Source organism: Buteo buteo, chromosome 4 (assembly GCF_964188355.1).
Source record: "Buteo buteo chromosome 4, bButBut1.hap1.1, whole genome shotgun sequence".
Classification (NCBI taxonomy): Eukaryota; Metazoa; Chordata; class Aves; order Accipitriformes; family Accipitridae; genus Buteo; species Buteo buteo.
The window spans coordinates 24255197-24280943 of NC_134174.1; the positions used below are offsets into that span (position 1 = coordinate 24255197).

A 25747-nucleotide genomic window follows, 5' to 3' on the forward strand; every position below is an offset into this window, starting at 1 on the left:
GCTCTCACTGGGGTCTGCCTGCTGCTGGGAAGTGGGGAGGCTCAGCACTGCCCTGTGCCGTGGGTCTGCATGTCCCTCCTCGGGGAGGGCTGGGGTGTGATTAGTCCTACACTTTACTGCGTTCTCGATATGCTGATTTGTTGCCCCAAGGCCCTCTGAGCTGACACATGGGAAAGGCAGTATCAGCAAGCTGAAAATAATAATAATAATAATAATAATAATAATAGTAGTAGTAGTAGTAGTAGTAGTAGCAGTAACAATAACAATAATAATATCACTAGAGGTTATTGAAGAATGCAGGCAAGTGGCAGACCACCCTGCCCCTTGAGAAAAACTTGTCATGGGGGACTTAACACAGAAAGATATTTATAGTTGCTTCATTGTTAAGAAGGAAACAGTTACCGTTTTAGATTCTGTGTGAGGGCAAATCACTGAGGTTTACTGACTTCTGATTTTATTCCATTTGATGCACTTAGCCACCACACAAGCACACACATGCTCCAGCTGGGAACAGGCTCTGCAGTCACTTGTTTGCAGCACGCAGAAAGGATGTCCTGTGCCCAAGCTCTGCTCAATATTTTTCCCTTTCCCCAGGCTTTTCAAATTAGCTTCCAGTTGTACAGGATTGCATTATGCTAAAAAAGTCTCCTTTTTTTGCTAGGTATTTCTTTCATTTATATCTGTTATAGTTGACAAAACCCAGAATGAATGTATCCAGTTATACTCCTTCTGCTAATTATATTTTTCTCTGTAAACCAAGGCAACATGGAGGCAGCCCATCCTGGTGTCCAGCTGACAGTGAAAATGCACAGTGGGCAGCAATTCCCAACAGAGAGAAAGTAGAAACTGTATGTCTTTATTACAGAGCAAACATCTCTAGCTAAGACTAAGCAAAATCAGCTTAAAACAGGCAGATCTGAATTGAATAGACATAGAGAGAAGTACTTGAAACAGATCACAGAATACTGCTGAAAAAAATAGCTGGCTAAATGATAAGAAAATGACTAAGCATTCATCAGATGATATAAACCCTGTATCCCTCTCCCCCAATTAATCTAGAGCTGAGGAACGTGCTTTCAAGCTTTGGCATTTATCTTGTAACAAAAATCCTACTCCAGTGACGTTATGCTATTCATATCAAGGGATTAGAAATATTACAAATTATGAATAAAGACAATGATCTTTTCTCCTTTCTGGTTAACATTGTTACAATATGACATTGATGCAGCACAACCTTGATGCGCTTATACCAGGCTGTCTCAACAGGCAAGCCAATCGCCAAATATTCGTATCAAAGACATGCATGGGTTTTGAAACAAGAATCTTCACGCCCACCGAGATCCAATAAAATCCCTGGATTTTTACAGAATAATCCTTTTGTTGACTTTTTATCAGCAAAGCTAAGGCTGGTACACTCAGAAGTCTGATGGGCTGGAACAAGTTTCGTCCAGTTGAAGTCATGCTGTCAGCAGCGAATCTTGCTCTCTGTGCTGGATCTGGTTTTGGAGGCAATAGGCTCAGAGGCTGGTGACAGAGGAGATGACCCTGAGAGCTGCAGAGCTTGCAGCAGCCTCAAGGAGGACAGTATGGGAGGATGCATTGCTGCTGTCCTCTACCTTCCCTCATACGGATGGGGGCCTATTAGACAAGGACAACCTTTAGCAAATTGCTCTGATGAGATTCTGCGGAGTATCTCTGTTATGTTAGTAAATGCAGGGGACTGAATATGCAGCATAATGAATAATAAAAATGGAGCAGGACCTCACCTCACCATTATCGGACTGACCCAGTGACATAGATGGCTTGTTATAGCTGAGATACAAAACCCTTTTAGTACAGTGCTTCACTGATCCTGATGAAGGTGCTAGGAATCCTGAGCAGCATGAACTGCCAATGGACATTTCAAATTTAGGGCAGGGCACCCTCAAAATGCTACAAATTAATGTATGAATTTGGTGCAGCAGAGCTATTTCCCATGGCACTTGTAAGGAATAAGCTGAATGAAGCATCAAAAGCTATAATTCAGCCTTTTAATACACGCGTGGCAGGTTGGAAGGCAGGTACTGATAACAATTTTGTAGTAAAATTTAACTTATTTTGATGAAAAATTAGGACTGCTGGACAGAGAAGAGCAGAGCTACAATTTTGTGTGGGGTTCATCAGGACAGTCAGCTGGCCTCATCATCTCAGCTCCTTTTGCCACCATAGTGGACTTTTCTTACTATACATGTGAGACCACTTGTATTCTGGTGGCCTGCTAGGTAGCTGGACTCCTGAATATGGAAAATGAAGAAAACTGATCAAGTGTCCTTATGCTATTTACTTTTCCTTCACTTCATGCTGCATAGATGTCTCTCATCTGTAGACAATGACACCTGACAGTGGTCCAGCCTGGGAGATTAGTGCTTAGTCCATCCTTAGTCCTAGGAAAAAGGCAGATGGTTTGATGGATTGATTTAATGGCCCACTGAAATATCCATAAAATCAGTCTTTATGCTTAGCTTGTACTTCCCTGATGCTCTTGATGCCAGAATTACTGGGTCATTTTCTGTCATACACTGAAATAATCACAAAGCTACTTTGGCCTATGTCCAGCCTGGCAAGGTTCTCAGTGCTCCATACCACAATTTTCCCCCTGCTTTAAGCCCAAAGGTTTTCCAGTACCCCCTTTTCCAAAGAGGGTAGCCTTTGCACTAGGAGCTGTATTTTGGATGCTTATACTGCAGAATCAGCATAAAGGGCTGAATCCTGGAATAGCCTGAGTGGTCTGCATTGCTACCACACTGTCTTCATGTGATAGCATATTAGAAAATTATATGGATTACACCATGTGCAAAGCAAGAAGGTTCACATTCTCTAAGGGTACCTCAGCCTCAAGACACAAAGACTGTGTTCAGGAGTGGGCTTACAGTGACTCCCAGGATGCCAGCTTTCCTGCCACACTGCTCATTTACCTGGAGTTCAAAATACCCACACTGTGAAGAGCCACGTTTGGGAGATGTGCTTAGAGGACCACAATACAGCATAGCCAGCCACCTGACTTCAGGCTGCATCAGAAAAAGGTTGGAGCCCATTTTAAGGCATCAGAACTGCTTGGGCTCTCCCTCTTCAAGGAGCTCCTGAGCACATGGTGCATCCATGCAGCATGGATGTAGTGCATTTTTGAACCAGAAAAGGGCTTCATGGCATGTCGTTACCACCCTTTTCTTCCTGAATTTCTGAGGCTGAGAGGAAAGAGCAAACACCAACAGATTAGTGCTGACTTACTGTGATTCCTCATAGCATTTTAAAGCATGTTGAACTGATTCTTTTAAGAAGTAGCTTTCCTCTCTGTCTATTTTCCTGATTCAATTGTATGGTAAATCCTAACTGAAAACTAAATAAGTGATGCTTGATGTTCTGAGCATACTTTTCTCACAGAAATTAAACAAAAGGTTAGCCCCGCACAATAGAAAAGAGCTGACTCTCCTCCCACTAACTTTCCTGGGAGTTCTGTATAGTTACTTTGTATTTGCACTAGGGTAAGATCCTGCGCCCAAACTGTGCAGAACAAACACCCACAGGCACACTGGAGTGATTACAGCTTACACCCAGCACCAGCAGATTGGGGTGACATTCCTTTCTTCCTACTCCTACAGAATAGCTGTAACACAACAAAAGAAAAAAAGCATTTCATCCCTCGCCCCCCGCCAGCTGAGCATTATATTAGAACTAAATGTTATTGTTGGAGGAAATAAAACAATTCAGTGTTGTCAGTCTAAGGGATTATTGCAATTATTTTAAGCTGGGAGTCATGTAAACCTCAGTAAGCCTCATGTATAGGGGGAGACTGAACAAACCCAATGAGCCTTGCTCAGTGGCCATGCCCCAGCGCAGCCTCTCCATCTAGCTCTTGCCAGCCGTCATAGGGCCTGCTACTTCTCTGAGAGCACAGAGGGGATATTTTGAGGAACTGCTGCTGACTGTCCTTGCAGCAGCTGGTGGGTGCTGGGAGCAAATGGACTAATGCCAGCCTAAAAGGAAAAATCCAAGGGTGAAGAACGCAAACATGAATATTTCATGCCTGCTTTTCAACTACTGCAAATCAGTGAAGATATAGCATCCTACATCAGATAAGGTTGTGCCCCTTTAAGAGTGGAGAAATCACAACAAAATTGAAGTAGGAGATTGCATTCTGTAAAATCACAAATCAAGTGCTTTCTGTCAAAAGTGAGGTAACTGCTGCTCAAATTAGCACCTCCAATCCAGGGAGACCTTATAGCAGCCTTCCAGTACTTAAAGGGGGCCTACAAGAAAGCTGGAGAGGGACTTTTTGCAAGGGCATGTAGTGATAGAACAAGGGGTAATGGCTTGAAATGGAAAGAGGCTAGATTTAGATTAGATGTAAGGAAGAAGTTCTTCACTGTGAGGGCGGTGAGGCACTGGCACAGGTTGCCCAGAGAGGTTGTGGATTCCCCATCCCTGGAAGTGTCCAAGGCCAGGTTGGATGGGGCTTTGAGCAACCTGGTCTAGTGGAAGGTGTCCCTGCCCGTGGCGGGGGGCTTGGACTAGATGTTCTTTAAGGTCCTTTCCAGCCCAAACTATTCTATGATTCTGTTAATTAACCCCATGTGATCAGCATCACTTACCATTGTAGGTACTCAAGGACTTTGCGGGATCTTTGTGCATGACTCAGTTTCACCAAGCTTGAAGAAGCACCTTTGATAGAGCAGTGGAGTGGCACACACTGGCCCTGCCTCTGTCCTGTCCCCCCAAGGCCAGCTTGCATCTCGCCTGTGGGCAGTGCTCCCCATCCCTGGGTCCCACTGTAGCCCGCTGAGGGTGAGGAGGGGCAGGAGGAAGATCAGCATCACCACCAGGGCCTGTGCTCTCCCACGGAGGGTAGTCCTGTATCAAACAGCCCCCACCAGCGCCTTGGGTCCTTCCCGCACCCACAGAGCCGAGGCAGCCCAGCGCGGGGCAGGCAATACCTGGGGTGAGCCTGTTTTAACATCCCAATCGGGAACCCTGTGCAGAAATGGAGAGCTGGATTCCCCGGGCATTAAAATGCTCGTGTTGAAGCTCACTTCCACTCCCTGTGGGGAGAGGCATGAGCAGCCATATGTGGAAGGGCAGGGGTGACAACACAAGGTGAATGCAAGTGTCAGCTTAAGAAATGCCAGCTGCCCGCTGTGTACCCGTCCCACTGCCCATACGACAGTGGAGGAGTGAGGTGTCAGCCCCACGGGGTTCCATCCTACAGGGCGTGTGGATGCAAAGCCAAGGTAAGGAGCAACTTCGGTAGAGGGAGAAACGAAATGCTTTTTGTTCTGCCCTGGACACACAGCATCAGAAGGAGCAATATAAAAAATGCCTTTAATAATCTGCTGTCTAATTGACTGAGAAGGTTATTACTAGCATGGAAACAAACATCATTTTTCCAAAAGCTGCCCACAAATGTCAGGCTGCTTGACTGTCTGAGGAGAAAAAGCAGGACTGATACTCTGGGCTTCTTTGCTTCTCGCAGATATTGTAGAGTACCTTAAATAAAAGCCAGGAGAGTTCTTGCTGTAATGGAAAAATGAGAAAGGAGCTCTGACTCTCTCTGAGAAAACAGGCTGCCAGTGTGTTAAAGTATCATCCTGCTCAAAAAATAAATAAAATATCTGAAAAGGCCACATTTATTGTTGAAACAGGAGCAGCCGCATAAGCGAAGTTTAAAATACTGTCCTTTGAAATTACAGAAGTCTGCTTATTTTTAGCTTGTTAGATGCTGTTAGCTTCCTGTATAAATGCAGTTACATAATAGACGTAATCCGCACAGCAGCAGAGGCCATACGGGCCAAGCTATAAGGTTACGCAACTGCCTCCGAGCTCGCTCCCACTAGGCAGAAAACAAAGCCTCGTGCCCCTCGTAACCGTTCTGCGGCTTCTGGGTCAAACTTACAGACACACGTATTACAATATTCACACGCATACGCTCCTTCATATACCCATGTTTGTGTAGATATGTATGTATATATACGCACGCACATATGCCCTTGTTTTCTTATTACAGCTTAAACAAGGTATTCATTGAATCAGAAAAATACTACCTTGGAATTACTCTGGTGACATTAAACAAGGGATAAACTGGTGTGTTGTAACTATTAAAAACAACAAAGTTCAATCTCAAATGCACACTTGCTTTGGGGAGCTACCAAAAGAGTTCTCCCCTCTTTTCTAATGTGACCTCTAACTGCTTCTTACTGCTGCATGCTATGGTATGTGGAAAGCACGTGGTGTCATTCCTGAGTAAGAACAATTTAGGAGCTTTAATCTCATTAAGCAGTATGTGACTGCATTGTTTTTCCTTGGTTTTTTTGAAGGATTGGACTTTTGTCTCTGAGAAGCTGTACCGTTCCCAGGCAGTATTGTTCTTCGAAGTGTACAGAACTACCATTTCCAACTTATTTTTAGAGTAACCTGTGTTTGCAAATACTCCCACTCTCCAAGTCTGGCCCAGATTAACAGGAAATTACTTCTCCTGAAACGTAAACAAAAAAGTAGTTGTGGCTACCACAGTGTCTTAAGCGTATCAAAGTTTCTCTGGCAAAAAACTTTCATATGCCTTCTTATTATGCATGATGTGCAATTTTAATTCACTATCCACAACAAATGCTTTCAGTGCAAAACCGAGGTAATTTTTAATTTAAGCAACATTTTTTTATCTTAGCAAGGAGTTTTAACAGAAGAAATGTACACATGTGTATTTGTGTGCAGTGTTACACATCCAAACCAGTCTGAGATTTCATTCTGTTGGTTTTGTCTGTGAGGGCTGTTAGCACTTTTTTTTATAACAGCATCATTCCCATTTTTACAAAGCCACTGACCCCAGCAGAGAACATTGCATTTGGAAAAAGCTGATGAAACACAAAAATGCCCGTATGATTATGTTCAGCCAGCGAGTCTTTCTCATCTGTTTTTCACCTTGAAGACTCAGTGGCAAAAGGGGACTTCAGAAAACACGTTAAATATCCACCTTCCTGAGTTGGGCCACAACAGGCGAGCTTCACCTACCCCGACTTCGGCATCTGGCGAGGCACCGAGGTCTGGGCTGGTCACCGCAAGGAGCCCTGGGCTTTGGGGGAGCCCAGCAGGCGCCCTGTCACGGCAGGACCCCCCATCCTTGGACCCGGGTGCTGCCGCTGCCCCCAGGCAGGCACCGAGGAGGGCAGGGGCTGCCGGGCGCTGCCTCTCCCCCGCCACGCCGACCCCGGCGGACGGGTTGGGTGAGCCACAACCGATGGTGCCGACTACATACCAAGGCTGCTTACTCACGACGTATGGTCTTGAGCGGCAATACTCAACCTACGGCTTCGCTACCACTTCCCTATGGGTTTTGCCCACTTCCTTAGCCCTGGCCCAGCGGTGAGAGTGGTGCGATGTGAGTCAGATAGAGGAATTAATCTCGCTTTAGAAAAAAAGCATCAGGGGAGGCCCCCTTTTTTAAACAAGGGAACTTTTGACCTGGGTGGTTTCCCAATCCAGACCAGCGGAAGGGCACCCAAACAGCGGTGCCAGCACAAGCAGGGGACAGCACACCACAGTACAGGGATGGGAGCGAGAGGAAAGGTTGGGAGTGGGAAGAAGGTGCCGATGGCACCTAAAGCTGGTCAAACTGGGACCACAGCCCCACACATCTACCCCGTCAGACTCGAGTAGAACAAAATGAGTCCCAACCTTTCCATATGTTTATGAGTGGCTCAGAACATACAACATTTTATTAAGTGCCACACCCAGCAGTGGCGAGAGAAAAAAAGGAAGTGAGCACAACACTTCCCCAAATTTCAAAGTTTTGAAATGCTAAACCAGCAAATTTGAGAAAAGCTGGAAGCCTGTCAGTCATGCTTCTGTTGATATTGTTTATCCTCTGCCAAGAAGCAGAGGATTAGAGGACTCTACAGCTCAGCATTTGGGAAGAATAAAGATATGGGGTCTGAGTCCATTATCATCTTGAAGCAGAGGTGGTTCAGATGAAACACAGCAAATCCTTGTTTCTGTTATCTCCAGAAACCAATGCCCACTTTCCAGGATCAACTATGCTTTAAGAGCTGGTTCTAGCTAAGGACATCATCATAAACATTATAGCACAGTTCTCTGCTGCTTCAAACTCTCCCTCCTCCAAATATTTCTACCACAGACAGAAATTGGATCATGTCTCTCCAAAGAGTAGACCATACAACCTGCCTGGGAGAATCAATGAAGTAGCAAAAAAAAAAAAAAAAAGATGCATTTTCCTTACCTTCTGGGTAGCTGGGCTTTGCAAGAAAGCCTATTCACTTGAATTTGATTCAGACTTGGATTAAGTGAATCAGTTAGTTCATCACTTATTTTGAAGACTAGTATTAATTTAATGCCAACAGAAAGTAAAAAATGCTCGTTAGCAAGGTTTTGACTGTATTTCACATTTCTCCACAGGGAAGAGAAACAAAAAAGACACCATGATGCAGTGCCACATTGTGACTCTATCCTGACAGGTGACCTAGGGCACAGGCACCCGTGGAGCTGAGGGGATCACACACATCCTGACTGGTACTGGCTGGTGCAGTTAGTGCTCCCACATGGGAGCACGCAAGACGTGGGAGCCCTTACATGCATCTGTGCAACCTCTGCCTGCCCTCAGTCAGCAGCACAGCTGCCTCCAACCCCGCCACTGGCAGCTGTAGTTTCAAAGAACTTCCAGGGCCATTGCCTAATGGTAAATCTTATTTTCTTTACAAAAGGAAGGGCTCTAACTAGCAAAAATAGAAAAAAGTCTGTAAAATTACTTTCACTTAGATACTTGGTTCCTTCCATGATTATTAAGAAACCCAGACCAAATTCTGATTTTGGTGTTCTACCTAAGACAACCTGGTGATGAGGATGCAGAACTGGGCTTGCAGTTCTTCACAGAAATATATGAGCCAAATTCAAAACCCTTTGTTCCCAGGCAGATGCACTGCCACAGACACACATATACTCTTGTGTGTAAAGTGGTAACCTAGACAAAAGAAGAGCCATTGGGCAAATTTACACCTGACCTAAACTGACAGAGCCCTATGGACTTTAATAGGGCTCTGCCAGTGTACCCTAACAGACAATATACATCACAGACTGTATCAGGAATATTGCCAGTTCACCCACAGCATTTGTACAGTTTGTATAAACTTCCCACAAAGTACCAAAACTTTAGCTGATGAAGATCTTATGTCAGTTTAATTGAATTTATGCTAGCCAAATAAATTGTGTATATAGGTCACAACACAGTTTATTCTTATAAGCCTACAGAAATAATGGAAACACTTTACAAAGCAATACACAACATTTTAAAAACACATTTCACTGACGCAGTGCATGAGGATTACAGCATTTTCACATCACCTCTGGTTTCAGAACACAGGACAGCGTTACACAAAGCTGGAGCATCCAGTTTAAATATAGACCTACACTGGTGACAGGTGTTTAGCAAAACTGGGCTAATAGTTTCTGTGCTCTCAATACACTAAAGTATTTGTAAGTTCCCCTTGAAGTTTAGCAAACTGAACTGGATACAGGAGCTAAAGCAGAATGTATATAATCAATAAAAAATATTTGAAAAGGTAAACACACTAGCTTCAGTCTAAAGGCATAGTTGTTAACAACTGTCAGTTTTTCTAAACTTTCATTTTAATCCTTTCTCTCCCACACCAAAATAATAAAGTTTTTTACTTTCACTTTTGCTGTCATCCATCGCCATTACACGCTACAAAGGAAAAGGTCAGTGGCAAAGCTCTCCTGTAGCTTCTCAGCACATGTCATTACAGAGTGGCTCACTATAGCTAGCACTAAGTCTCTATTTAACTGAAGTCAGTCCCATTTCATTGCCTAGGTTTAAAGGGATCATTGCAGCCTTAATGTATCCACTGCAGGTCTGCTGTGAGCTGGGTCTTTGGCTCGAGTGAATCTGAGCATCACAGTTCACACCAGCTGTGAATCTGGTCCTAGCAAACCAAAGAAAGGGTTTTTTTGTGGGGTTATCATGAAGAAATGTTCAGAGAAAACAGGAGATTACAGAGAACATAGGACACCCCAGCAGACTGTAATGCATAGAAACATGTTAATGTTTAAAATAATTTAGGACAGTATCAAGAAGAGGGCCTGGCAAGGGCCAGATTCAGACTTCCTCACTCAGTTAAGTATCCTCTCCACATAGCCTTGCTGTTTTTAACCAAACTGCTGCAGGAATAAGGTACTGTGTAATGTAAGCAATGAAGTCCGGCCACAAATGATCAATACAGACACTAGTCAGGGTAAAAAAAAAAAGTCTTAGACCCACATGTGGGTTTCTTATTAATTTCTGTGTCCATGCTCTGGAATGGTACTCAGTTCAATGCATCATACAAAAGCCTCAAAATAAAATTATTTTAGTATCTTCCCTAAGTCAGAAGGATGTAGGGAATTTTTGGGGTTTGTCTTCAATTCAGTGAAGTCATTCATTGTTCATTACATTGAAAGGTTAGGTGGAAGACAGATGGGTCTTTGATGAAATATGTTTGTTCACACATGAACATGGACCAATGAAAAACTGCAAATGGACAGGCCATAGCCTGACAGAATGGCACGTTATGGATGCTAAATTAACCAGTAATCCGTAGTTCATTAAGCTATACCACCTCCAAAGAGGTCCCCATCTGAAGCTGAAGGCTGCAAGCCAAAACATTGCCAGGGGAGTAGAGTTCTTCATCTTCTCCTTCCCTGCATGAGGGAAACGCGTACTGGCAGTGGGATCTGTCAGCCTGCTCCAGTTTCCCAGTCGCTGACCAGCCAGCTTGCTCGGGTCACTGCGCAAGAGCGGTAGGAGAGCAGAGTTACCAGACCCTGTAGTTAGCAAGGCAGAAAGCAAAGACCCGCAGCGGCCCCAGAGGCAGCAGTGATGCCAAGCAGCAAGGAGGAGAAGCGCTCTCCCATCGCCTGCCCCAGTGGGAGCACTGCGGGGTGCCGGCTGCCAGTGCTGCTCTCAGAGCTCAGGAGCCCCTCACCTAAACACATGTACATTCTGCCGGGTGGCTGGTACGGTGGGAAAATGAACATTTGACCCAACGACTGGCGATTGCAGAGATTTTCAGTCAAACAGTGCCTTTGGAATTGATGGCACAAAACTACTGCTGGAAATACTGATACCTCTAGAAGTAATATGAATCAAATTAGGCCTTGAAATACTGAAATACACGGGTTTTTTTTAAGTGTGCACTGATGTTTAACTCTATACTCTTCACATTGTCCATGCAGAAGCGGTAGGAACAGCGAGTTGCAGTGGCTGTGGCTCTGGGCATAGTGCTGCTCACATAAAATGCCATTTGACTTCAGCAGGAGCTGCAGTGAACAGTTTGCGATCCCTGGTCCCCATGAAGACTTTCCTCATCACCATATATTAAACCATCCAGCCATGAAACAAAGAGGCTCTGTGTCCTTTTTTAAGCTGCTACATGGATGAATCCTTGTACAAGTTTATTCAACTTTTTTACTCAGGGAAAGCTTCTGCTGGCACAGCAGAAGCTTTATCTGTTGAATGTGTGAGTAAAACATGAGTTAAAAGTAAAGGAGATGGTAAAAAAGAGGGGGCTGCTTTCAAAATGTTTAATGTATGAAGCAATTCCAGGTATAGGACATGAAGAAAACAGAATAAAACTATTTTATCAGCAATGTCTTTTCCCTGCACAATAAAAACTTGCTAAGGAACAGAACTCTTAGTGGCACCATTTCTTATTTCCTTGCACTGCCTCAGAAGACTTTAGTGTGCGGTACAAAGCAGAAGCAGCTGCATGGCTCCTAAGAGGAAGACATAAAGCTTTTGTTTTCTTGATCTACTGAACACAACATGAACCCAGTGCTCCACTAGCCTTTGGTCAGGCAATTCACAAAATATTCCTGTCCAGCCCTGGTAACACTGACACATGAATCTCTGCCTCATGGCTTCAATACTCTCGAGGCTGGGTTCACCAGTCACCTGGAACCTGGAGCCCCTCTCTGAGTGATGGGCTCGGATCTTAAAATTAGTGGGTGACAAATGGAGGTAAGCAGAAGAGTCGCTGTTTTTGCGGATACATCTTCCATTCTTCTTGCACAGGACTTTGCTACAGAGTTTGGCTGCTGAGGTCACATTAATGACATAATGTCCTAAGGGCCCGTCAATGTACCGTTTCACAGTTGAGCAGCTCTCCTGTAGATAATAAAAGACCATGACACATTTCTCAGTAGCTAGCATTATGTCCAAATTTATTGTATCTAAGATGCTAGTACAAAACTATTCTTGGCTAAAGTAACCTGTTGAGATAAATCTTGTTGGATTTACACACTAGAGTAATCTATTGGGTTTAAGTGAGTTTACTTCCAGGGGTAAGATTAGCAAAATATTGACCTTTACTATATTGTCTATTTGCGTGCTTGGTGAAACATACAGTGTTAGACTAGGGAAGAGTCCTAGTAAACAGAAAGAGCGTTTATATGCTAATCTGAGACTAACTAGTTCCTTAAGTAGAGATTTCTGGTAACTGCTGACAAGGAGCAGTGCATGGGACTAATAGGTTTTAAAGCACATATTGATTCACCGCTTTGGTCCTGATCTCTCCAACTCCTTCAGTGTCCAAGGAGCCACATCATTTTCAGAAACCAGCACAGAAGTTGCTGCAATTGTGGCTAGAAAGTTCCAGTTCAGATTTCCCTCTTCCTCTGCCCCAGTCAGTGGTGCTTTGCCAGAGACTCCAGGAGGAGGAGAGCAGACTGCATGGAAAGCCGAGTGGGCACCAAAGCCCAGCCCAGGTTTAGGAGCCGGGGCTAGCCTGCCATGCTCCCCGTGAAACCCCAGCGCAGCCTCCTGCCTCCTCCATCACTTCAAGAAGGATTATTTGTGAGAGCCTGAAGAACCTGGGAGGAGGAACTAAGCCTTTTCTTGTGGTAACATTAGTTTCCAGGTGTCATTTCAACCCTAGTGAGCAGAGAAAATACCCCCCCTCCAGACTCCACTCCTCTGCGGATCTGTACAAACCACCATAGGTACAAAGTAGAACACTATAAAACAAGCTGTGCTTATATTTGTATGTTACTGCTTCAAAACATGTCATTCTTCTAACCTGGACTCATTATTCTGTGATGCTACGAATGACCTGCCCAAAGCAATGTGCTCTGAAGTAATGGGACTTCTCGGCCTAACGAAAGCATAGAACTAACGAGACCTGAAAGCAGTACTGAGCCATCGTCCTCAGTCACTGGCTGATGACATTGATAAAGATAGACAGGTGCTATGGATGGTGTGGTGGCAGAGAAGAGGTATTGAGGTGGTTCCTAAATACTAATAAATGGATACGACCTACCTTTGAGCTGGCGTATTGCATGCTGCCCCAGAGAACAACTCCAGCTGCTCCCAAAGCCGCACTTTCACCAATGGTATTGACTAGATCTGTCTGAAAAAGAAGGCCAAAACCAGACATCAGAAAACCAAAGATATAAAAATAAAAGTAAAAAAGCACTAGGATATGGGCATAACTTCCCCCCCGCCCCCCGCCCAGAGGAGACATCAGTCCTGTGGTATATTCTTCACAACAAAATCACTATTTAGTTTAGAAAGCTCTTCTGTGTATATCCAAAGGTTTGCATAAGTTGCATTCATGAGTGTGACCACTAAATGATGAAATCATAGTTTATTCACAAGGGGTCCTCCAACCAAACTGGTAGAGTAAGAATTAAATGATCTATTTTATCTCCCAGTCTTTGAATGACTACCATGCCTACGAAGGCACCATTTTTGGCAAGCAATGGTAAGTATGATCACATATCATTGAATCACCCTTAGTGTCTAATTGCAGTTGATAGGCTTTAGGGAAGTGTCTAACCTGTGCTGCTTTAGCCATGCCAATACAGTTACAGAGCTGCTGCTCCTACCAGCGCGCATGCTATTATTCCAGGAAACATATCTTTGAAAAATGAGCCTCTCCCAGTGCTACATAATGCCAAATGGGAAAAAAGCACACATATTTGCATACTGACTTAACCAGGCCCGCTCTTAGAGCTGCAGTCGAGTTGTAGCAGTAGCAGTAACACAGCTCTACCAGAGCACAGACTGTAGAACAGGAGCCTCTGGTGCCTTGCCAACAACATAACAACATACCTTGCAAGTGTCTTAAAGCCGCTCCCTGAGACCGTGAATATTGTGTCAAGAGAAATGCAGTTAAATCTTAGAAAATATGGAGGAAGGATGTTCTTCCACCCCCAAATTTCAAGGCATGATCAATTACATCTAAAATAAGTTCTATCTACAATAATTGATTAGAAAGTAATTCCTGATTAGTGTTTCTAATGACAGATATTACAATATTTCTTGATTTGATGAAGAAATAACAAATTCCTTTAAAAAGTTAGTGATGGTCTTTGATACAGTCTTTTCACCTCTTTTTAGGAGAAAACAATCCAAAAGACCTGCCAAATTACCACAGTATGGTGGTGGCACCTTAGAAATGCAAAACGATAGAGTGGAAGAACCATGTTACTATTGTTAATTACTACTAAATAATTTATTTCACTCTGTAAGTAGGCCTGTTAATTTACCAATGCATAGTTAAGGAGTCCCCATTCCTGAAATGTTTATGGCCCAAGAGATATGAAAGAAGGCACAAATAAATGCCTTGAGAAAGGAAGAATCTGCTGAAGAGTTGAAGACAATTACAGAGAAGTCAGAGCGAGCAGTGACTTTGACCCTTAACTAAAGGTTGGACAAAACAGTGCAGGAAAACCTGCAGAACCCTTAGTGTAGGGTTCAGAGTCACATAAAGTATAATTGGTCTTGCCTGAAGTTCGTGTTGCTGCTAATCATCCGAGCAGTCTTTTAGAGAATGTCATTACTCTTAAAAGTGTATAGTCGGGTGCTAGTTTTATAAAAGGGTAGTGGTGTTGGCTACAGGTGTTACTTTCATGTGGGAAATGGTTGGGGTTTTTTTCCTATGGGAATTAATTTATCATTAAAAAATAAAAAAGAAGTGTGTGAATTAAAGATCAAAATATCAAATGTTAAGAGAATGTGAAATACAGCCTGACCTCTTCATAATGAGGGTTCACAGACTTTCCTCATTTGCAAAGCATTTTATGAAGATTACCCAGATACAAAGACTGGTCTGCGATTCTACAGTAGCCACATGATGGTTGAGTGATTTAACACTAACACAGTCCAGATCTCATTAACAAATTAATGAAACCTTTTCAGACAGCCAAGATAAATAATCAATAGATATTTAGCATTGCTGGATGAACTAAGACCTGAGCAAACCTTGAAATAAAGATTTTGTAAGTAATATGCTCTAGGAGTTAGGGTGCTTGGCCAGGAGTCAGTAAATCCAGTTTTTATTCCCTCATATTCTACAACTTTCTTTTGTTACTTTTAGAAATCATTTAGATTCAGATCCACAAAGGGATTTCAGCACTTCATGTCTAATTCATATGGATATAAAATAATCAAAACCAAGAGCACGACCCTTAGTGTTCACGTAGCCCTCTGGGTGTGTGAAGTCCAATGGCACTGATAATTTCACAGCTGAAGTTCCCGAGGCACATACGCTTCCAGTTTCCCACACACCTAGAATCACCACCTTGCCAATGCTGAGAAACTCAGAATTTTTCTCAGGCTAAGGCCAAAATCTGGCATTTGATTGGAAGGTATATCCCCCTAGGGATGCTTAAAGGACTCTTACAGTACCTGCTCAGGTGTTGGATGCTGGCAAAAACAGCAGCTCACTGCAAAAAAAAATTGTATGGGACTTCATTTAAACACTCTTCTTATATTTCCTCTTTTTGCATTATTTAAAACAAATGTCGAAGTGCTAAGAGTCCTCCCCAGGAGGAAAGAAAATTAGAAAGTCATGGCCTGAATTTTTCTCTCTTCCCCCATGCTTAAAAGATATATCATCTCCAGCTAACCCTCCAGCGGGAGTTACTTTCACCGTGAGGTTACAGACAATGTTTAGAGGGGTACCATTTCTCTTTCTGATGCTATTTCACTTTGCACCAACTCAATGAAGGTTCAAAGGAGAGCAAGAGAAACAAATGGGAACCTGACTACAGATTATGGTGAATTCAGCTTAATAATTAGGTAACTTGCCCACAAGGAGAGAAGTAAGGTTTCTGACCGTCATTTCTAGGCATAGTTATGTCTTTTACTGAAGGACTGACTCATGTTCACTCCTTCAAAAGCCACCAGCACAAAAGGGCTCTTCCCTGCAAAACCTATGAACGGCAGATTGCACCCTCTCTTTGGTTTTGCTCTCTCATACACATGTTCGTTTTGGTCTGGTGATTCCCTCACTCTTTCCTGTTGCCTAACATAGGGTTCTGGATTCATCCTGAGCAGGCCGGGAAGAGAACTGAGCCAAGAGATCCCGTGCCAGGGATGGGTGCTCTGACCACCAGATGGTCACACAGAGAGGGAGGCACCACCACCCCCCTCCCTGGCCACAGGCAGGGTTAGAAAATAAAAGTTTCAGCCCCCATTTGGGTATTTTGAGAAAAGGAACGTGCTTCTCAAAATGGCTGAGAGCGGGAAATGGGGAGCAGAGAGAGGGAGGTGCCTCTGTTAAGCCCCGAGTGAGGCACACGAGCTCTGCCAGCGGCCTCAGACACAGCAGTCCTGGTTTCGGGACTGAACCCAGCACCCCTCCTCACACAACACAGCTTGGCATCAGTGGGGGCTCACTGGCCATGTGAGTGTAACAAGTACCTCATACGAAAATATGCAAGTTTAAAAAAATTTAGATATCATTTTAAATATGAGCATCTTGGCATTTGTCTAGGCGGGGAATCCTGTTTTACTCCTTGTATGAGACCCTCATCCTTCCATGTTAGAGGGCTGTCCTGAAGAGGCAACTTTATGGGTCAGCTGCCACTTAGGCGTCTGGTATTTCTCCAACTGATAAACAAGCCAACAAAACCTCTTTCCTTCTGACAGTGATCCTCATTCAAGCTTTTGGGGGCAGTGTGCAACAGCCAAAGGTCCTCAAGATTATGCTGGTTTATCTCCAAGCGAACAGCTGATTTGGCAGGGAGAGAGAGGCTCTAGTTTCTATCAGTGCTTCCCCACATTTTGATCAGCCAAATCACTGCATTGGAGACTAAAAAACTTAGGCGAGCTAAGCCATTTCAGTTTTAGAGCTTGAGAGGAAACAGGACAGTCAGTTCTAGCTGAGGAAAGAGAAATAACTACATCTGTAGTCTCTCCTTTAAATTTTGAACAATCTTAGTTACAGACATGCTTTTTCTGTGTTCAGGAATGGTACTGCAAGCCTGGCGTGGTTGCAGGGAATGGTGTCTGTACACATGCACACCTGGTCATCAGAGAAGACTATCTGTAGGTGAATGAGAGAATTGTTATCCATTATTCTTCATTTGTTAGTTGTCATCCTGCTTTATTAAAGACTTCAGCCATCTAGTCAGGAAGCACAGATGCTACTGTGTAACTTCCTTCTCCCACATGCTTAGTAGTGAATTGTCAAGGCAGATAGTTTCTAAATACCCTACAGATGGCAAACTGCTTATATGCATTTCTAGCAAATACAGAAACCTTTCATAATGATTGGGATCCCAATTCAGAATTTATAAATTGTTTCCAAGAAAAAAAGCAGGACTAATTTCTCAGACACCTTATGCACAACTCACCTGATTCCAGGTGCAGTCAGGGTGAAAAGTACAGCACACATAGCTACAGCATCCGTTTGGGACCTGGGTCTTTCAGCCTTCTGAAGGTCTGCTAGACCTGTGTCTCTCCCTCAGTGACTCTGACTCACAACCATTCTTTCTATTTTCTTCCACTGTGATACTTACTGTATTTTTCATACTGTTTACAGAAGGGCTTACACACAAGGCTTGAATGTGTCAGCAGTTATTTCTGTTGGACCAGAATGTCACAGCTCTTGCACAGCTTGATAGAGCAGGACAGCAGTTCTCCTGGCCCACTCCCTGTCACAGCTCAGGTATCTATTAGCCTGATATCCCTTTTTTTCTATAGCCATTTAGCCTGAATGTCATTGTACTACACTGGCTCCTTTCCTTGTCACATTGATGCGCATTGTTGATGGATCTCGGAGGTTTCATACCTTGTTTGTAGGTTTGTGAGCATCACTTAGGGGCATGTCATGGATCAAATGAGAAGCTCCAGTCTAATCTAAAATCTGAGCACACAAAACCATATTTAAAATATCTTGCTGGCTTCAGGGCTATGAAGGAAAACAAGAACATTATTTTCCTGATCATTCCTATTTACAGTTTTCTTAAGTGCAACCCCGCAAGTTCCTGGCAGTCCCCAAGCTGTTCGCACAGACGATGTGTGTAGTCTAGAGACACGTCAAGCCCTGTCCCCATGGCTGCCTGCAGAGCTGGGTACTGTCCTACTAGCAATATGTAGTGGAGCATAACCCAAAGATGCTTCTCTGGCTATGCAGGGATCTTCCCTGGCTGCAGAGTTGTAAAGTGATCTTTAAAGCATCCAAGAGTAAATGGCTACATGTAATTGAAAAACAGGCCAGTGAGTTAAAGAGTATAACTTAAGAGGAACGTCACTCCAAATTACCACTGTACTGTTCAGAAATAGCTTAAGGTAAAACAGTAACTTTATACTACCACAGATTTTGAACTCGTGCATAACTGGTAACAGCATGTTAGTTTTCATAGCTTTCAGTAACATTTGTGGTATTTTTGTACCCATCAAGGGACTAATTTATATTATAAAATTGTATTATTACAGCCTGCATTTGAACAATGCTTATCTGTTTCACAGCCTGAGTTCTTCAGTGAAGGTGTTCTGGGCAAAATCCTACCTGTACCAACCCCAGTGGCTCCTTGCCTTCTGTGGGACCCAGCCTTGCCTATTTCCCCACGATTTCTGACAGCTAGGACCTGCAGTTCCCACATCACACAGAAAACAGCTCCAGAGAGTCGCTGGTTGCTAAAAATGAGGCAGACCAAATTCATGATTGCTTCTATGTACCATTTTCTTCCTGGGGGCAGCCTGAAACCCTTCTCAGGCTGTCGGGTCTGCACCTCACCTCCCCAGCTCCAGCTGCGGGCTGAAGGCACGTGCATCCTGTGGTTTCCTGGACTGACCCTTGCCTTTTCCCTTGCCCTTCTCTCCCTTTGGCTGTTCTGGTTTGAGTCAAGAACTTGCCTCTGGCAGCAGCAGAAGCCAGCTCTCATGCAGCTCTCCGTAAACCGAAGCGGGGGAGCACCCCCAGACACCCTTAGCCGTATAGGGGTTGTTTCCATAAGTTCCCTGCCCCAGATTTCCTCCCCTCTCATGGAATTGATAGCAATCAAAGCAAAACTTCCAGCACTTGGGACAACTACTAGAGAAATGAATAACCATCTGTGCCTCTCTGTTATGTGCATAAACAGAGTCACAATCGCCATTACATCTCCAGAAAGTCTGGGATTTGTAAGCATATATTTTTACCATTAATGTTGTGGCCACTGTATATTTATTGCACTTGATCATTGGTTGAAGGAACATTGCATGACTCAAAAACTTGGTTTCTTTATTAAAAGTCTCCACAATGTTAGCACTAAATGTTGGATCATGAAGATATTTGAACGTGTTGTACCTCTGGAAAGCGAGGTGGCCAATGCTCATCACTGCAGGATTTAGGAACTCCAGGCCAGACTAGTTTACTTGACTGGTTTATTTCTATACTGAATGAATTTACATTCGGATAAGGAAACAAAAAAGCCCTGAGGCTCCTTTCTCATGAAAGTTTATCTTTCCATTACACTAATTAGTTTTAAACTTCACAAAAACTTGTCAAGTTCATTTCACAAGCTGTCCTGAAGAATTAAAATATCAGAATGAATTACTTCCTTAAGGAAACGATTTCTTTGTGCTTTCTTTCTAAATTACCCTCATTAAAAATATACAATGTTATCCTACAGAAGTAAACCAAAGCACTGCAATATTAACTCTTGAAAGGTGTGGAGTTTTGTACTGTGACTACAGTACTTCCTTTTAGAGGGGCTGCCTTAAATATGAAAAACAAATGCATAAGTGCTTTTATACAAGGAAAACTTTCAGAAAGTATTTTTTCTAAGAGGCTGTTTCTAATGTCTAAATTTCGAAAGAAGTCTGTCTGCTTACCTCTGTTAAAACATGAAAAGTATAGGCATAAAATGGTCTGGAGTAAACAAACACAGGCAAAACGTAGTCTTTTCTAGCAATTGAGGCAACACGTATTGCCTCCTTAACCCGATAGTGAACAAATCTTAGTGCGTTTGGACTTGACTTCAGTATATAATCCAGGTATATGGAAGGGTAGAGAGCAGTGCTTTCCTTCCACAGCCAAAGCAGGAGGTCATTGCGGGAAGACTCAATGGCTGGGCACTTCCCCGTGTATGTTTGGGGGTGTTCTTTGTAATCGTAATTGTAGCAGTCTGGGTAAAGATAGTAACCCCACAAACCATTTGGTCTCATATGCTCAGCCAGAAGGATGGTATTGTTCATAAAACTCTTGCCAGCATTTTCGAATTCCTCTTTGGCCACTTTCCTAATTTTGTCCTCTGACCACTGAGGATGCCGTCTCCTAACCATCTCAAGAGATTTATTTCTATAAATACTTTTATTGCCCCAGTTCCTATCCCACTGGGGCCTCCAGTTTTCCCAGTCAATGACTGCAAGTCCCTGAAATTTCTTCATGGGTATGCAATAGTCGATGTCAGACTTTGCCTTATTAAGGTGTTTGATAAGACTTTCGTTCTGGGGCACCCCTCCATTGACAGGGTCTCCGTTATCTGAGTAGTAGGGATAGTATCCCAAATGAGTGTGATAGAAGATTGTCACATTGGATCCGCTCAAAGTCTCATTGGTGTTGGATGCAATATCAAAAACACTGAGATCCAGGTCCACCTTGTACCGCAGCCTGCACTGCTCGGTCGGTGCGTTCCAAACAACCACGAAAGGCTTGTGCAGAATCAGAGGGGCCCGTGCCGGCTTCGGCAGCTGAGCATCAACCATAGTAAGCAGCACCGTCACTGCTAACCCTTTGACCATTTGAACCTCCATGGCATGTTTTTTTCTGGGAAATTGTTATGATGTGTCCTTGAAAACAAAATGAGAGAAGACATGTTAGAAGGGCAGTAGCCACCCTGGAGCCAGGTAGGATGCCAAAGGGATGTCTTTTGGTTTGCTTTGCTTTTGTTAACGTTATACCCAGTGCAAACAGAGGACAGTGCAAAACTGAGATCTTGTAAAAATTAAGTCTAATTTCAAATGCTTTGAAAGACTTTTTGATAGAATTTGCTGTCCAGAAGTGTGTTCTAATGCTTAGCTTTTTTTTGCTTTCCTTCTCACCCAGACACCTCCCACAGTTGATTCAGACCTTTAACACTTATTTGCTCCCTGATGTCTGCAATAGATGAGTTAATAAAAGAATAACTAAAATCAACAGTATAAAAAAGAATGTGCTGCTCATTTGAAATTTCAACTTCCAAGTGAATTCTGCTTCGGTCCGTCTGACTTGCCTAGAACATCATCACAGTGGGGCTAAGGCCTGCTTTATTATCTGTATATGCTAATGGTTACAATAGGAAAGGTAATTTAAACAAAAGGCAGACACTTCTACCTCACACAAATTAAGCAAGAGAACTCAGAAACACTGCAATTTTCAGCATATCTGAAAAAAAGTGTATTGTTATCTATTCCTGAATTTAATTTTCATTTTCTAAATGAATAGATGCAAGAGTGATAATCAATCTGCAGCTAGCAGGGTGATACTACTAATGACTTAGTGGTTTAAGATACTTAATATACAGAAAGCAAATAAAATATCAATGTGTTAAAGAAAATAAATCATTTTAAGTGGATCTGAACTAGCTGGAAAAGCACACTGTATTCTTGAAAAGGGGACCTGGTCTGTAGAAGCAGGGGCTTGTTAGCATGAATTTTTCCTTTCAGGGTCTGCTGTTTTCCCTGACAGTCATGCTGGCTTGGGGACTACTAGTACTCCGGGAGCTGCCAGAGCTGCAGGGCTGCTGGCACCCTGGGCTCCCACACCCCCACTTTGCACCCCGGGGGGCAGTTGTTCCCCCACTGCCCACAGCCGGCTGCTCCAGAATCTGCCCCTGCTCCTCTCTCTTCCCCAAGAAGCACAGCTCAACTTTGTCCTGGGTTTGTTATTCAGGTCTCTCTGCTGGGGAATACAGTACCTATTATTGGTGCTGGAGAGCAAATACTACATGGTGGGGTCCAGCTGATATATCAGCTTGAATTCAGAGATCATAAAAATTGTTTGCTCTTATGAACGTTACTGCATCTATAGTGTGACATGGTTTATGCTTTCTGTTGTTACCTTCTATCATTCACCTGTCAAGTTTCTTTATTTTAGTCACATGTTAAAGCACTGCAATCATTGTCTGCATTGCAGGTTCAATTCATGCACTACCCATGTGAATTTGAAATGTCCTGAAACTGGATATTTCCCTGGTTTACATCGATTTTTAATGATTTCTTTCCTTGCCTGTAAAGTCAGACACAAGTTATCCTTTTGTAATTAGCCTAGCTTCACTTGTCTGTGGTATTTTCTCACTCAGGTAACATCAGTTAATCACTTGACTCCTTTCCTAGACAAGGACAGCTCTTCACAGCTACCCATCCATTAGCTCACAGCTGGGATCCCTAGGTTTCTTGCTTCCCAGACCAGTATAGTCAACACACCACTCTAAATACTAGATTTTGTAGTACTCCTTGGATATTACCTTTTAATCTGTAATGGGATGCCAAATCTACAGGAAGGCTGCAGGTATGCCTATCCAAACCTGCCAGCACACTTATTAAAGAAAAAAACTTTTCCACTCTTTGAAAATTTGTTGGCTCTCATAAGTGATATAATCCAGGATTTCTCCCTGTCATTTGTCCCTCCTTGCCATTCTTCCGTCTTCTGGGTTTGATGTTTCTTTTCCTACCTGCCACTGCTCTCCTGATCTTCTGCCTTTCTCTTAAGACTCTATTTTGTCTTTTTATCTCCTACAGAACAGCCCTTTTCTCCTCTATCTCCAGTCTCTTGTTTTTCTGTCCCCACTTCCAGAAAAGCATTGAGTCACCCCCCCACCAGTGGTCTGGTACAGGAGCAGGTTCCCAAGAGGTGGAAGGCGGCAATTTGCATTCAGCAATGGCTACGGGCAGTGACTGAAGAGCAGGACTGCAAGAAGCCACAACGCAGGACTCTCCAGGAGCAAGCCCTCATTAGCAAGCTAGAGTTTTATGCTCCTGTTGTTTCCTCACCCACTCTCTGGCAGCTTGCTTTGCATGCCTAAATATAGATTTAGCACCCAAGTTTTAAAACTTTGCTCACAGTCCTTTAGATCCTATTAAGGTTAACATCCTTGAGTGAAATGGGCCATTGCTACAGGCCATCAAGCTGGTACTAAGTACAAGTGTGCCTGTTGGAAGAGGATGCCAGGTTATTTTCACTCCACTGATCTGCTGGAAGGAAGTATTATGCTTGCAACTGGCATCTTTTTCTCTGTTTTCCTGCAGAGTCTTGCATAATCATCTAAGTAATGTCATAGACTGGGGGGGTTGGAGGGGGTAAGCCAAAAAAAAATGCCTTTCCCTTCCTGTTTTATACAAACTGATGAATGCATCACAGTACTTTGCACTCCTTCTTTGATGCAGCAAACTGACTTAGTACATTTGTAAGTACTTTTTTATGATTTGGACTGGATTGCTTTGCAGTACATGAGAACAAGCCCATAATATAAACAAAGATTTTTCTCAAAAAGTAATAGCTCAGATGAGATGGGAAGAGCACCACTAGAGAAATAAAAGACCTTTAGTGAATTTCTGTGTAAGAAAAGATCTGGGAAAAGATCTTAGCTGCTTATTCCCACAATCCAAATACTGATATTGTTCAGCTTTGTGTTATTATATACATATAATTAGATCATTTTGTCAGGTATTAATGACTAATACAGTACAGTTCTTGTGTACATCTGACAGCCCTAGGCATTACAACATTGCGGATAATGCCTCATAATAGAGATAGGCCAGGAAATAGTAGTGCAGGGTAATTTTATGTTATATTTTTAGTTCCTGGCCAATTCTTGTCACTGTCCCTGACAAGGCTTTAAATCACAGAATCACAGAATGGCTGAGGTTGGCAGGGACCTCTGGAGATCATCTGGTCCAACCCCCTGCTCAAGCAGGATCACCTACAGCCAGTCACTCAGGACCATGTACAAAACACAAGTGACAAGGTGAAAATGTTTATCTCAGGACATGTTGAATAATTCTAAATGGTCTTTTGACTGGATTGACCAAATCTTCATTGAAGTTGTGAAGAAGCCTGGAGACCTTGCTCAACTGTAGACATGCAGATGTCTGCATCTGCAAGCTGAAACCCACAAAAAAAGGGCAGGTATCTGTCTAATCCTGTTCAGGCTGTTTAGAAGTTAGGGGTCTGGCCAAGGACAGTCATTCAGGGTCCTCCAGTGAATACTGGACACCTCCCAAAGCTACTATAAATTCCTTATTTAAACCTATATGGAATTAGTCACCCAGCTATCTCCCTTAATCTAGGAAAGGAGGTGATAAGTGCCTAGATAACATGCCTACCTTTTAGATGGCTAAAGCATCTCATTGCAAAGCATCTCACTTTTCCTGCTACTTTCTATTACATACAGGAGACATTCCCAGATACACAATTCCTTAAAGGGGAGACAATGCCAAAAAATTGTGCTCTGAAAATGTTCCAATCCAGTTGCATTAATCTGCAATTAATTCTGATTTTTTTTCCACGTGGGAATTTAATTACAGATGCTTACTTTTTCTTTAAAAAGTCATCTGAAGCCAAGTGAAACAAGTTTTCAAAGAAACAGGTAAGTCTGTAGTTCTGAAAGAGGAGAAAATAAATTATCTGTTGCTTCGCAAATGCACGAAAGAACCTCTAAACAAGAACAAAACATCTTTTATTAAAATTTCCAATGCTGTATCTTTGCACTATGGCCTTTTTAGTCTCACTAATTGGACTGCTTCAATCCCTGTTTTTTAATGAACACAGACACTAACAATTCCTCCTTGAAGCTCATTATGAATCTTGATTCAAATTCTCCCATTTTTCTGATTCAATGACATATTATCATGGTTAATTTAACTTCCCAAAGATGCACATAGCTTTCTGAGGCACTACAGTGTTTTCAGAGCAGAATCTGTTCTCAGTGTTTCTGCTCTATATTCTAAAAACAAAAATGAATTCTTCATAAGTGAAAGAAGTGGGGCCTGATCACAAATCCATTGAAGTTCATGAGATATTTTGTATTGTATTCAGGAAACTCTGGATCATGGTCTCGCTGTACAAAATAACATGTAATTTTCTATTTGCATCAGTTTTTGTTATGTTGTATAGGATGAAGCAGGTTATGGCTGGATTTCAATATATCCTTTAATAAGTGTGGTGAAATTCACCATTTCTTGAATAGAAAAAGCTAGTTCATTTCTGCATATTCTTTTCATTATTTTTGTAAAAAGAAACAAGAAAACATTTGCTTTTCCTAAGCAAATGCTGTTAACTTAGTCCAACCCTTATTTGAATCATGTTTATTGGTCAGAATTCCACTATATTGCCATTTCCAAATAGTTGATAATAGCTGAACTAGACATCTTAGTTGCACACTTTGATTCCAAAATAAACAGCATAAAATTAGCAACTTCATAATAGCCAGCAAATACATCCTCTCATTTTATACTCATCTGTAT

General features: G+C 42.8%; 1 protein-coding gene across 1 annotated transcript; it reads right to left on the reverse strand.

The window, feature by feature from the left end:
• Positions 1–11770: 11770 nt before the first annotated feature.
• Positions 11771–21058, reverse strand: LOC142030556 (hyaluronidase-1-like). The gene is made up of 3 exons (XM_075026797.1): positions 20138–21058; positions 13350–13439; positions 11771–12199 (listed from the first exon to the last, which is right to left on the reverse strand). Exons 1-3 carry the CDS (start codon positions 21056–21058, stop codon positions 11771–11773), a joined length of 1440 nt encoding a protein of 479 aa, XP_074882898.1.
• Positions 21059–25747: the final 4689 nt, after the last annotated feature.